The sequence below is a fragment of the Petaurus breviceps genome, unplaced genomic scaffold (genome assembly GCF_028583685.1).
Source record: "Petaurus breviceps papuanus isolate PSGF00001 unplaced genomic scaffold, PetGlider_PUasm1.0 90617, whole genome shotgun sequence".
Classification (NCBI taxonomy): domain Eukaryota; kingdom Metazoa; phylum Chordata; class Mammalia; order Diprotodontia; family Petauridae; genus Petaurus; species Petaurus breviceps.
Window position 1 is genome coordinate 3,183,828 of NW_027187287.1, and position 12,531 is coordinate 3,196,358.

The following is a 12,531-nucleotide window of genomic DNA, read 5'->3' on the forward strand; positions in this document are numbered from 1 at the left end:
GAAAAAGGAAGCAAAGAAGAGCCTACCTGCTTGCTGGCAGCCTTACTCTTCACTTTGCCTAGCTTCTTGCCCTTACTCAAGATGGTCTTGGCATTTCGGGGTGACAGGGCGATAGACAAGGCTCCATTCTTCCGCTGTTGGGGGAGGACAAGATAGAGAGGAGACGTCAGGGACTGTACCCTTGCTTGACTGGTGTCAAATGTGGTTAGTTCTGTGCTAGCTGTATTCCCATGGCCTGCTCAACTTTCTGTGAGACTAGTAAGCTAGCAGGGAGGGCATGTTGACTCTGTCTCACTATGGAACAGACCAACAATCTGAGAAGCTGTCCTGAGAGAGGGACAGCCAAGTGCCCTGATGGGGTGTGAGGGTAGAGGGGAAAAGGTGTCTATTCTTTGCTTTGGCTGTCCCAGCCCCCACGCCTTGTCGTCTCCCTTTGTGAGCTGCAGTGCTCAAGGGTACAATCTTAGTCTCACGGAAACATAGAAAACCATCATTTCCCACTCTTTTTTCTACCTCTGGAAACTCTCTGGATCCAACTCAGCCCTCTCACCCTTAGAGCTGACTGTAACACTTTGCTCTTCCTTGTGGCTTTCTTTAGTCGCTCACTGGCCAGCTTCCCACCCTCTTCCCGAGAAGAGAAGGCCCGGGCTTGGCTGTAGAGATCATCCCCACTGGGTGTAGCCCCAGGCTCCAGACGTAGGCTCTCTTTGGGCTTTGCTTTTAGTTTCTTCTTGCCCTCTCCATCACAGACTCCTGGCCTCCTGCGCACTGGGGCCGGCTCCAGTTTTCGAGTCTCAGCTCCAGGCTTTACTGCTCTCCGTTTAATTTTGACCTCACCCTCAGGGCTGGATATTCGGCAGGACCCTTAGGGGAAAAAAATGAGAGACAAAAATACTGAGAGTTACTGTAGCTCTGGGTGCCAATATCCTGGTGCCCACAAAGGCTGGAGCTAGCAGGGGTGCATGTAGTTGGTGCCACTGTCTTGGGCACTGATTGTGAGAATGGCTGACAAAAAACAGGGGCTAAAAATAGGTTCTGCATATGGGATGGCCCTCTGGGAGGCAGAGGGGGAGGATACACGGGATACTATGGTGATAGAAGAAACAGAAAATAACAACAAAGTCATTTAAAAAAAGACTCCCTATGGGCTGCTCTCTGAATGCTCCCTGGGCCCCTCGTATGCCAGGCAGTCAAGTCATCATGAACTGAGGGTGGTGGTGGGAGACATCCTCCACACCCTCAGTGGCATGTGCCTTCAGCATGGAGCCACAATGGTGTCTTGGTGGGGGTGTGGCACTGTCCTGTTAGCGGTCATTCCGGCTTTTTCTCCATCTCTCTGCCATTCATTGTTTCCTCCCATAGTTACCTAGCAAGCCCTGCCTCTCCTTCTTCTTTTTGGCCTTCTGGTTTGCTTCCATTTTCACCACTGAGGATGGGGAGGGGCCCAGTGTTGTAGAACTGACCCCTGCATGGAGGGGAGGGCTTAGGTCCTTGGTTGGAGGTTCATCTCCTAGAAGTCCCTCACAATCCTCACTGTCATAGTCCCCATCCTGGTGTCCACCTGCAAGAAGAGAGGAGAAAATACCTTTATCTGGCCTTGGCCTAGGTTCTCAGATAACCTTCCCTGAGTGGCCATGCTCTGTCAATTGCAGTCTCTCCCAGAGTTTCTGCCAAGGGGAGAGGCCTTCTTTTTAGAACATAGGTTCTTCACCTGTGGTTTGTGAACTTTTTTTTTCTTCTGCTTTTTGGAGGGGGGAAGGCAGGGCAGTTGGGGTTAAGTGACTTGCCCAAGGCCACATGGCTAGTAAGTGCTAAGTGTCTGAGGCAGCATTTGAACTCAGGTCTTCCTGACTCCAGGGCCAGTGCTCTATTCACTGTGCCACCTGGCTGCCCCATCTGTGAACTTTTAAAAATATTTTGATAAATGTATTTCAGTACAATTGGTTTCTTTTGTAGTCCTATGTATTTTGTTTTTATGTATTTAAAAACAGTATTCTGAGAAGGGTTCCCCACCTCTTTTTTGAAAACAGGTTTTGCCAAACGGGTCCAATGACACACAAAAAGTTAAGACCCCTACTTTGGAGCCGCAGAGCCTTGTTCTAAGCATTCAGGCCATCAGATTCTGAATGACAGTATCTTTAATGGGTATGGAATGAGGTTCTCTGTGAGCTGGGGGTGGGACAGGGATTCTGGGGTACTGCTCATCTCTTTGACTTCTTCTGTTCAAACCCCACCCCCACCTTGCCTCATAAATTGTTGTGTTACTGGTAAAGGAGCAGGGGAGGTTAAAAGAGGATGCCAGCAACAAAATAACCCCCATCTATGTGTCTGAGGGCCAAGCCGTGGAGCTGAGTCAGAAGGGACCTCAGAGATCGTCTAGGCAGAGCCAAAGAAATGGAGTGACCTCTCTGTGTCTTCTTTGGGAGAAAGGGGGTAAGGAGATGATGAATGGAGTTGATGCCCATCATCTCTGGAGCAGCAGCTATCAACCCACTCCATGTTATGCCCATGGAAGGCAATACACATCATTTAAGTTTATCTTCACAGCAAGTCTGAGAAGCTGAGATCACCACCTACCTCTTTGCATGGCCTGGTCCACTGGGGCATGCCCCAGGACCTAGGGTACAGAGTTTTCACCCAGCAAGCACCCCCTGGCTTTCCAGTCTCATCTCTAGCCTAGCCAGCTGCCCCCAGGGGATACACCTCCTATCCAGAGGGGCCTTCCTGCTTCCTCTTCCCTCTTCCAGCCCTCATTACTTTCCTTTGTTCTTTCCAATGAGAGGATCTTGTCCACACCCTCCCCCCCAACTCCTTTCTGTGTGTCTGTGTGTGTGGGGGAATAGGTCAGGGGAAGGAGGAAGGGGGGGGGGAGTAAGGGAAAATGGGGAGGAAATATCTATTTGTTCAGTGTTGTGTTTCTGGGGCCAGATAACACATCCTGCAGGCTCCCAGGTCAAATCCTGGGCTGGAGGTTCACAGGAAGAAAGCTAGGGCTATTTTAAGATCCATTTTCCAAGATGCTTTCCAGGGCCACTTGTTAGGTTTCTGGGACGGGGAAGCAGGAGGAGGGAGGGAGTCCTCAGTGAGAACGATAAAGTCTGGTGTCCCAAAGGAGAGCCCTGCTTTCCGTCACCTCCTTGGGATCTCTTTCCCACTCACTCCCCCACCCTGTGTTGACATCCTCATTTGAGTCACACAGATTAGCTGAGGACAGCAAGAGAGGATACATTAGCCACACCTCTTTTTATGCTCTGTAGCCCCCCAGTCATAATCTGATTTTCCCCCTAGTCAAGGGTCCCTCCCTTCTCCCCCTTTCTCCTTCTATGTTCTAGTCAGAATGCTCTGTCAAACTGGTCCCACCTGAATTTGGCAGCACAAGGTCCCTGTCCACCTCTCCCTGAAAGTGAAGAGTAGGCCCAGGCTCAGGATTACTTGCCTGCCTCAGTTCCCCTTGCTGCTGTTGTAGGCTTGGCTGTGAACTTGGGGCTGTCCTTGCCCTCGCTGTCTGGCTGTGGGTGCTTGGCTGCCAAGGCCACCTTGGTGCTCTTGGCTCGAGACAGCTTCTTTTGGATGCGCCCGGCAGGGTTGGCCTCTTTCCGCCGGAAGGGGCTGATGCCAGCTGGCAAACCTTTGTTCCTGACCTTCGGCTTCAGCTGGGCCACTTTGCTCTGGGATCCACTCTTTTTGCACCGGACCTTCTCCTGTGGAACAACCCATGAAGGGAAACCGCTCAGTGCTTGGTCCTTGCATGTATCTCAAAACTTATAACATGCCTGACTGGTTTGGTGGGGGGCAGGGCATTCAGAGACAGAAATCTAGCTTGAGATTGCCTTTCCCTAAGCAACCAAACAAATTCCTGTGATGCTAGGTTGTATTGCTGGGCCGAGATTTTTGGTGGCTTGGGCCACTGGCTCAGTTCTCCTTTCCCCTTCCCTCTGGGAAAAGCAAAAAAGCAGCAAATTATCCCAAAGGCCCACTGATCTCTGGCAGAATTGCTCAGCTGTGGCAAATTGCACCAGAAGCTAAAAATGGGTTGGGGTAAAAGGCCTAGTACTCATGTGATGAGGGAAAGGCCAGACCTTGTCTCTCTGTTATTGGTAGAATGGGATGAGGGAAGGATGTATGGATTTTTTTTTTCTCAGTTTCCCTTTAACTGAGTGCCCTGCTCAGACTGTGCCAACTCCACTGGAGTCTCACACCTCAAAGGAGCCAAGGCAAAGTCTGGGACTGGGTGGAAATGGTGCCGATCTGTTTGGACCTTCTCGAATCTGACTGTGTCTGGTTCCCTGATGACAAGCTTAAGATTGGAGCTAGACCACTGCAATCCCATTTCCCCTGCCCTGGCCCATTCTGGATTCCATGTGGGTGGGCAGAGGGGCCAAGGACACCCAGAGAGTTGTGGGCACTGTGACCACTCTAGTTTACCAGTGTGTCTGGCTAGAGTTGGCTTTCCTAAAGCAAAAGGAAAAAAGCAGGAGGGGTGGGGAAGACATTTCTGACACACTGGATTGTCTGCAGGGCAGCTTAGAGTTGCATTTTCAATGAGAAGGAGGGAAACAAGAGAGGTCAGTGAGATGGTGTGAGCACACACAATTGCTGGCTGGAGTGGCCTTGGGGAGGTTGTAGGGAGCGTGGGACAAGGGGGTGGCTCTGTGTGGATGTGTTGGGGAGATGGGAAGAGGGCTTTTAAGGTTTTCAGCTCTCTGAATTGCAGCCATGGAGTCCTTCTGGGTCCTCACTTCTCTAATGTCAAAATTTTTGCAAATGATTCTTAGCCCATGATTAAGACTGAGGATTTGTCACCTTGACCCTGCATCTCCTTACTACTCATATACTTAATTTGTGCTGTGGGTGGGTCTTACTTTACACACTAAAGTGTCCCTGAGACGTCCTGTGGAAACCCAGTTTCTGTAAATTGAACCCTATTTTAGGTGTCCTAGAGGAGTTTGCTTTTTCTATGTGGCAACTCACTCAGGATTTCTGCCATATTATAAATCTGGATTTGTCTATATTGGGTTTGTTTAATGGGAAATATGTGGGATCACAGACAGAGCTAGCTGGGAAGTCATCAAGTATTACTCCCTTATTTTACAGATGAGGCAACCTCTAAGGCACAGGATGTTTGAGTGACTTACCTATGAGTATTAATTTTTACTCTGGGGATCAAAGAATGCAGAGCCAGAAAGGCACTTAGAGATAATCTAAATCTAAAATTTCGTTTTTTCAGATTGGGAAACTGAGGCTTAGAAAAGTGAAGTCAATGCCAAAGGCTACAAAGATAGTAGCTGGGTGAACATTCAAATTTGGGACCTCTGTCTCCAAATCTAGTTCTTTCTCCCTTCCCTTTTCTTTCCCTCTCTTTCAGAGACTGGGTCCCCCTATTTCACTCAGGCTAAATGTACAGCAGCCACTCACAGGCTCATCCTTTTGATAGCTCAGAAGTTGTTTCACTTTTCAGTCTGTGCTGGTTCCCACCTCCTGAGTGGGGCTGGAGGCCCTACTCCATTCCTTGGCAGCTGGGCATTACCATATTGGTGTTGGACTTAGTGCAGATGCCTAATTGGCTTTAGCCCTATTACAGCTCAGAACTCCTGAGCTCAAGTGACCCTCCAGCGTTGGCTGCTCCAGTAGCAGCAACTACAAGTTTGCATCACCATGTCCCACCAGTGAACTCCCTATAACACCACATATATATTGATACAGTTTCTCATTTTTTCATAGATCTAGAGATGGAAAACACCTTAGTCAAACCCCTCATTTTATAGATAAGGACACTGAGGCCTAGAGGTAAAGTGATTTCCCCTAGGTCACAAAAGTAGTTAAGTGACAGTGAGATTTGAACTCAGGTCCTCTGACTCCTAATCCAGTACTCTTTCCAGGACAGCAGGCAACTTGGAGGAATGTACTATGTCTTGAATCTTTCTTTTGTAAGCCTCACTGTCTCATACAGTGCCCTGTATATTGAGGAGGTATTCAAATATTTGCTGAATGAATAAATGAATAGCAAGTTTCTCAATAAATATTTCTTTATTACCTGATGTGTTTCTTTCTTAAATAGCTTCAGTTTTTTAAAGTATATGATCTATTTTTACAACTAATAATAAAAATAACAGCTAACATTTATATAGCACCTATTATGTGCCAGCACTGTGCTAAATGCTTTACCATTATTATCTTATTTGATATTTGCAACAACCCTGTGAGGTAGGCACTATTATTACCCCTGTTTTACAGTGGAGGAAACTGAGGCAAACAGAGGTTAAGTGACTTGCCTAGGGCCACAAAGCTAGTTCATAAAACTTATTATGAACTCAAGGCTTCCTGATTCCAGACCCACTGCTCTATCCAGTGCACCATTTAGCTGTTCAAACTAGACTTTAAGCTCCCCAAGGGCAGGGACTGTACCTATTTATTTTACATCCCTTTAAAACAAAAGAGGTCCTTTTTCTGGAGAGATGGTACTTTGATTCTCCAAACATTTAGCCTAAGAGCAGGGTGAAGATTGCTGACAATATAATTGCTAAGAGAAGGGGGAGGGCTGCTGCCAGTCTTCTATTCTCCTTGTGTATGCACATGCACGTGTATGTTCGCTGGGGGTGGTGTTGGTGATAACAACATAGCCAGCTGGAAGCTTAATCAAGGGAATGGTCAAGATCCATAAGTTGTTGATGACTGGCTAACCTACTGTAGAGATCTGTCCTATAGGATGGATATCTGTATAAGGAAGATACTCAGTACATAGTGCTCACTGACTAGGTTGAAAATATTTAAGGACTGCAGCTCCCAAAGACACTGATTCCAATGTCTATTTCTGGGATTCCAGGGATAGAGAGGAATTAGCAACATACCCATGACTGGTAAGATGTCCATTAATAATTTAAAAAACTTTAACCTACAACAAAACCTTATAGACAGCAAAATGGTAGAAAAGGGAAATGGGAACAGGTTCCTTGCATGGCTGCTAGGCTGAAATAAATGGCATCACTTCCAAGTAAACCAGGGATGCCAAAGGGAGGAGATGATGGCAGTAGAAAGGAGGAGATGAGTGTGGAAAATAGACTGAGCAGGGATATAGGGCAAGGACTTACCTGGGAGTTGAGGCTGCTGTAGACCCCCTTATCTAATTTGCTTCGCTTCTTCTTGGGCTCCCCTTCACTCCGTAATTCAGCACATAGGATGCTTAGGCTGGCCTTCACAGATCTGAGATATGGGGAGGAAAGAGGAAAGGATGATGAAGTTCCACAGGAAGCATCTTGCCTTGGTAGAAAGAGTACTAGAAGGTGAGTCAGAAGACCCAATTGGGGTTTCTTCTCTTGACCCTGTTAAGCTACCCAGAAGAAGCAAAGGCAAGTCACGTGACTTCTCAGTTTTCTCATCTGTAAAATGAGCAAGTTGGATTAGATGCCATCTGTAAGGTGCCTTCCAGATCTAACAGTTGATGCCTATATCTAACTTCATTATAACTAAGGTCAACCCCAGAGGCCACTGTGGACAACAGGGCAAAGAACATGCTCACACAAACATCCCCCAATGATCAACAGAATGTAAGGGTGGTAAATCAATGAGAGAGAGACAGAGAAACAGAGACAGAGGGAGGGAGGGAGGGAGGGAGAAGGAGAGAGAGAGAGAGAGAGAGAGAGAGAGAGAGAGAGAGAGAGAGAGAGAGAGAGAGAGAGAGAGAGAGAGAGAGAGAGAGAGAGAGAGAGAGAGAGAGAGACAGAGAGAGAGAGAGACAGAGAGAGAGAGAGAGAGAGAGAGACAGAGAGATATCATATGGGAGAAACAGGGGAATGTAAAGAGGGAAAAACTCTAGAGCAAAAGGGGATGGGACCGAGATAGAAGGAAAAAGGAGACAACAGGGGAAAGAAAATGAAACTGAAAGATGGAGATAAAGGCTAGGAGAAAAGGAGAGAAGAAAGTACAAAGGAAGGAGAAAGAGTGGGAGGAATGGCTAGTGAGACAGGATGCAAATGTAAGAAAGAAAAGGAAATGGAATCTCAGAGAGAGGAAAAAGAAGACCCAGGAAAGACACAAAAAAGGGACACTAGAGAAAAAGACAATACAGCATCACTGTCACAAAAAATCAATTAGGGAAAAAATGCAACATAGATTTAGTACTGAAATGAGAATAATAACGAATATGTGTATAGATACATGCACACACATAAATATATATTATATACACACATATATAAATATATTATACATGCATACATACACCAATTTACACAGTAAGGTAGGTCTGTATATCTAGGCCTTCCCCAGCTCCTTGAGAGCAGCTACTCTTATCTTTCGCTATCCCAGACCACTGAACACAGAGCTTTGCACATAGCAGAAGCTTACTAAATGTTAGTTGATTGTTGGATGAATATTTAAAGTTTCTGCTAAGACACAGTCATGGTCCTTTTAGGCTAATCTTTGAAAGAAGCCCTCCTGAAAAATAGTTGAATGGCTCCCCATCTCATCTGCTCTTAAAAGTATTGCTAGAAATGGCCTTTGTTTCCTTTAGATAGAGGTGATGCAGCTCCCAAGTAGACCACCTGGATTCTCTTCACATCACCATGGTGCCCCCATGCCAATATACATTGAGTGTGGTCTCTGGAGATAGGCACCAGGACAGTATGGCCAGGTATCTAGGGATGTTCTCTTTTAGGGGATTGTCTAATAAGCCGAGTTCAGCTGGCAGTGGATATATGAAAGAATGGACCCTTGGCCTCGAAAGATAGCCTTAGTTAGAATGGATGGACTCAAAATGCAGATAGAAGCATTTTTTTTTTCATTTCTTTCTCTTGATATTTTTTTTCGGGGGGTGAACATGGCTAATGCAGAAATTAATTATACATGTCTATATATATTTGCAATAGATTTTGTCTTGGGTAGGGGAGGGAGTAGAAGGAGGAAGAGAATTTAGAATTGAAAAAAAAAAGAAAAAATTTATGTGCTTTAAGAAAACAATAACAACAGCCTCATTTATAAAATGAGAAAGGTAAGTAAATGATGACTAAGGTTCCTTCTAACTCACAGGTTCATAACCTTGGGTCCGTGACCTTTTAAAAATGTTTTTTTTTTGATAACCATATTTCAATAGGATTGATTTCCTTTATAATACTATGAAATTTATTTTATGCATTTGAAAACATTATTCTGAGAAGAGGTCCATAGTTTCACCAGACTGCCAAGGGGTCCATAACACAACAAAGGTTAGACCCCATCTTCTAGCCCTAAATTGAATGTCCTTCCCTGTGGACCCACACACAGCCAGGAAGCAGAGCTGCTGGAGATGACCCTTGTGTAAAAACTGGACAGTTGAAGGGAATGAGAAGGTAGATCTCCCCTTCTTTTCTCCCTTGAAGACTTCATTAGATTCCACAGTGGTTTAATTACTTTCTCCATGCAAATGATTCCCACATCCAGCCCCAGTCTCTCTCCTGAGTTCCCATCCTGGCACTTCTTTTTTGGACATTTCAAACTGGATGTCCTGCAGGCAGCTCAAACTCAATATGGCCAAAACAGACATCATCTTTTCTTCCAAACCCAGAACTTTTTGTCACCAGGTTCAGCGAGGCCATATTCAACTCCTCGCTCTTCCTCACCCCACATATTCAATCCGTTGCCAAGTCTTGTCTCTCCCATCACAGACTCAGTGTACAATCCTTTCTCTTCACCCTTCTAGCCTTCACCTCTTCTCCTCTACAATACTGAAGCAGCCTGCCTCACCTTTCTCCCCACTGCAGCACACCTGCCACACAGCTGCTGAAGGGAGAAGCCCTCCACAACCTGGTCCAAACAGCCCTTCTGGCCTCACTGCGTCCTGCACTCCCTTGACACATTCCACATGCAGTCACCCCTTTCAGTTCTGCTTCTCCAACCCTAGTTTTTTTCAACACCCAGTCTTAAAATCATCTTGTATCGATTTTGTAACTGCTGTGTATCTAAATATAAACACAGATATACATATGCACATGTATAGGTTTCTCCTGATACAGATAAACTCCTTGAGGGTAAGGATTGTTTCACTTGCTGGCACCATGTTCAGTGTTGGACACAAAGAGTATATAAAAATACTTGATGATAGATGGATTGATTCTGCAGAACAACTCTCGAGGCCAGTTTCTTCTAAGAGACACCAACTTTGATGGCCTGGGAGAACTATCAAGCCAGGAGACAGAAGGACTGTCTCCCCTGGGAGCTGCAATCCAAGATCACAGGATTTCAGGGTTAGAAGGAACCTCAGATGCCATTTGACCCAACATCCAACCTTTGCCTAAAGATCTCTAGTGAAGGGGAATTTACTGCCTTCCAAGGCAATCCATTCTATTTTGGGAGAACTCTAATTGGTAGGTTGTTTTTCTTTAGATTGAGCATAAATCTATCTCTCTATAGCATCCATCCACTCCTGGCTCTGCCTTCTAGGGCTAAGAACAAGGCTAATCCCAATTCTACACATAGGCCTTCAAATATTTGCTCCTGGCCCCTCCTCTGGACTCTCTCCAAGGATTAGGAGTGGGTCACTCACATTCCTCTGCCACATTCTCAGGGAGGTTGAGTTTTGGCTACTACTACAGCTTCAGCTTGGGGGAGGGGGAGAAGGGGATGACCTGTGTGCAAGGATCATGCCTAGGGAATTCTGGGTCCCCTAGCATTTATCTCCCATCCCCAGTCCTCAGTTCACCACAACTGAGTCACTGGAAAAAACTTTCCACTGAGTAGTGAGCAGCCCAGAAGATGAAGGGGAGGCCATCATCTTCCACATTCCAGACCTCCCCACCCCTGCAGCACCATGCTGCCATTTCCTCTCCTTATCCCCTAGCACTGCTGCCCTCTGCTCAGCCTGGGGCTGGATGGGAAGAGGCACAAGTATGTGTGACCCTAAGATTGTTGCCCCAGTTCTGGCATACAGAGGTTTTAAGGTGCGTGCATGTGTGTGTGAGGGTGTATATGTGTGTGTGCTTATGGTGTATATATGTGAATGTGTGTGGTGTATGCATGTTGTATATATATACGCGTGAATGGCACGTGTATGTGGGTATGGTTTGTATATGGTTGGTACACATTATTATTGGTACACAGTATTATTTTTAAAAAATAACAAATTTGAAAGACTTGAGAATTCTGATCAATGTGATGACAAATCATGATGCGAGATATAGCTAAAGATAAAGCACATTTCCAGCCAGAAAAGTGATAGACTTCAAATGCAGAATGAGACATAAATTTTTGGACATGGCCAATGTAGGAATTTGTTTTGTTGGGCTGTGAATATGTTATGAAGGTTTTTTTAATTTTTCAATGTGGGGGAGGGTAAGTGGGAAGGATAGTTAATAAGTTGGTATAAATAAATAAATGAGGTAATGTAATGCATATCATGGTACATAACATATACAAATAACAGGTTATAACAGGTATGTTATAGATTAGATGAGCACTGGGACTAGGTAGGTTTGTATTATAGTTACATCTACACAGAACTATCAACAGGAAAGCCTCACTTAAATTTTTCAAAGTCAAGAGTACTTAAAACTGTAGCTATTCTATGTATTCTGGGCCCAGTCAATATGTCCTTCCATCTCTCCAGGTTCCAGGTATAAGGGATACCACCTTGGCCCATCTATACTGTAAAGTAGAAGACACTTTTTTTTTTTTTTGCTTTTTTTGAAAGGGGGAAGGCAGGATAATTGGGGTTAAGTGACTTGCCCAAGGTCACACGGCTAGTAAGTATTAAGTGTCTGAGGCCAGATTTCAACTCAGGTCCTCCTGATTCCAGTGCAGCCACCTAGCCTCCCCCTAAAGGAGATACTTTCAAAGAAAGTCAATTCCTAAGGCTGAGTTCTCAGGATCTAGGCCTCTGGGTCTACCAGAGAGACTCATTTTCCTTGAAGGAAGATCATAGTCATTTGGTTGACCTAGGTTTTGGTCTGGCTTGGCTAGTGACTTGAACTGCCTACATTGGCCACACATATTGTCACTGGTGGGTAGCTTCATTGCTACACACCACTGCTTAGGTTACTATTCTCAAGTTACAATTAGCCAAGTGTACCCAGACTTTTCCCAGTGTTTGTAGCTTTCAAAGGGACCCAGGTGTCCATTTAACCTTTCCTTTGCTCTAGCTGGAAAGGTCCTTGCTTAGCTGGAGACCAGCAAAGGGAAATGGCTAAATCCACCATTTGGTCGTCCCTGTATGCTATCAGCAGATTCCGAACTGCTAACCCCAGCTTCTAACCTCAGAGAACAAATCTAACTGGGATTTGCTAGGCAGGATGGGGCCTGAGTTTCCCTCTCTAATCTGGCTCCTTTCTTGATCCTTGGCCTCTGGAGAGGAGAAGAAACAATAGTGCTAGAGATTAAGGGGAAAGGATATTGCTAGAAGGAGGCTCCATCATTGTCGGGCTCCAAGCACCTTCTCAAAAGACAAAGGAGGAGAAGGGGGTAGGTGGCAGGTAGGAGGGGCAAGGCCCTTAGTAATCTGGAGTCCACTCTACTGGACTGGGTAGCTTTCTTCCTGTCTGTCCCTCTTCCCTCTCTCTCTATCTC

General features: G+C 45.7%; 1 protein-coding gene across 1 annotated transcript in view; it reads right to left on the reverse strand.

The window, feature by feature from the left end:
* BAHCC1 (BAH domain and coiled-coil containing 1) overlaps window positions 1-12,531 on the reverse strand; it is a 179,919-nt gene that overhangs the window by 12,958 nt on the left and 154,430 nt on the right. The window contains exons 15-19 of the mRNA XM_069064081.1: window positions 7,089-7,200; window positions 3,437-3,701; window positions 1,367-1,561; window positions 551-864; window positions 27-134 (exon numbers count right to left, since the gene is read on the reverse strand). Coding sequence (XP_068920182.1) covers window positions 27-134; window positions 551-864; window positions 1,367-1,561; window positions 3,437-3,701; window positions 7,089-7,200 — 994 coding nt within the window. The remainder of the gene's footprint in view (window positions 1-26; window positions 135-550; window positions 865-1,366; window positions 1,562-3,436; window positions 3,702-7,088; window positions 7,201-12,531) is intronic.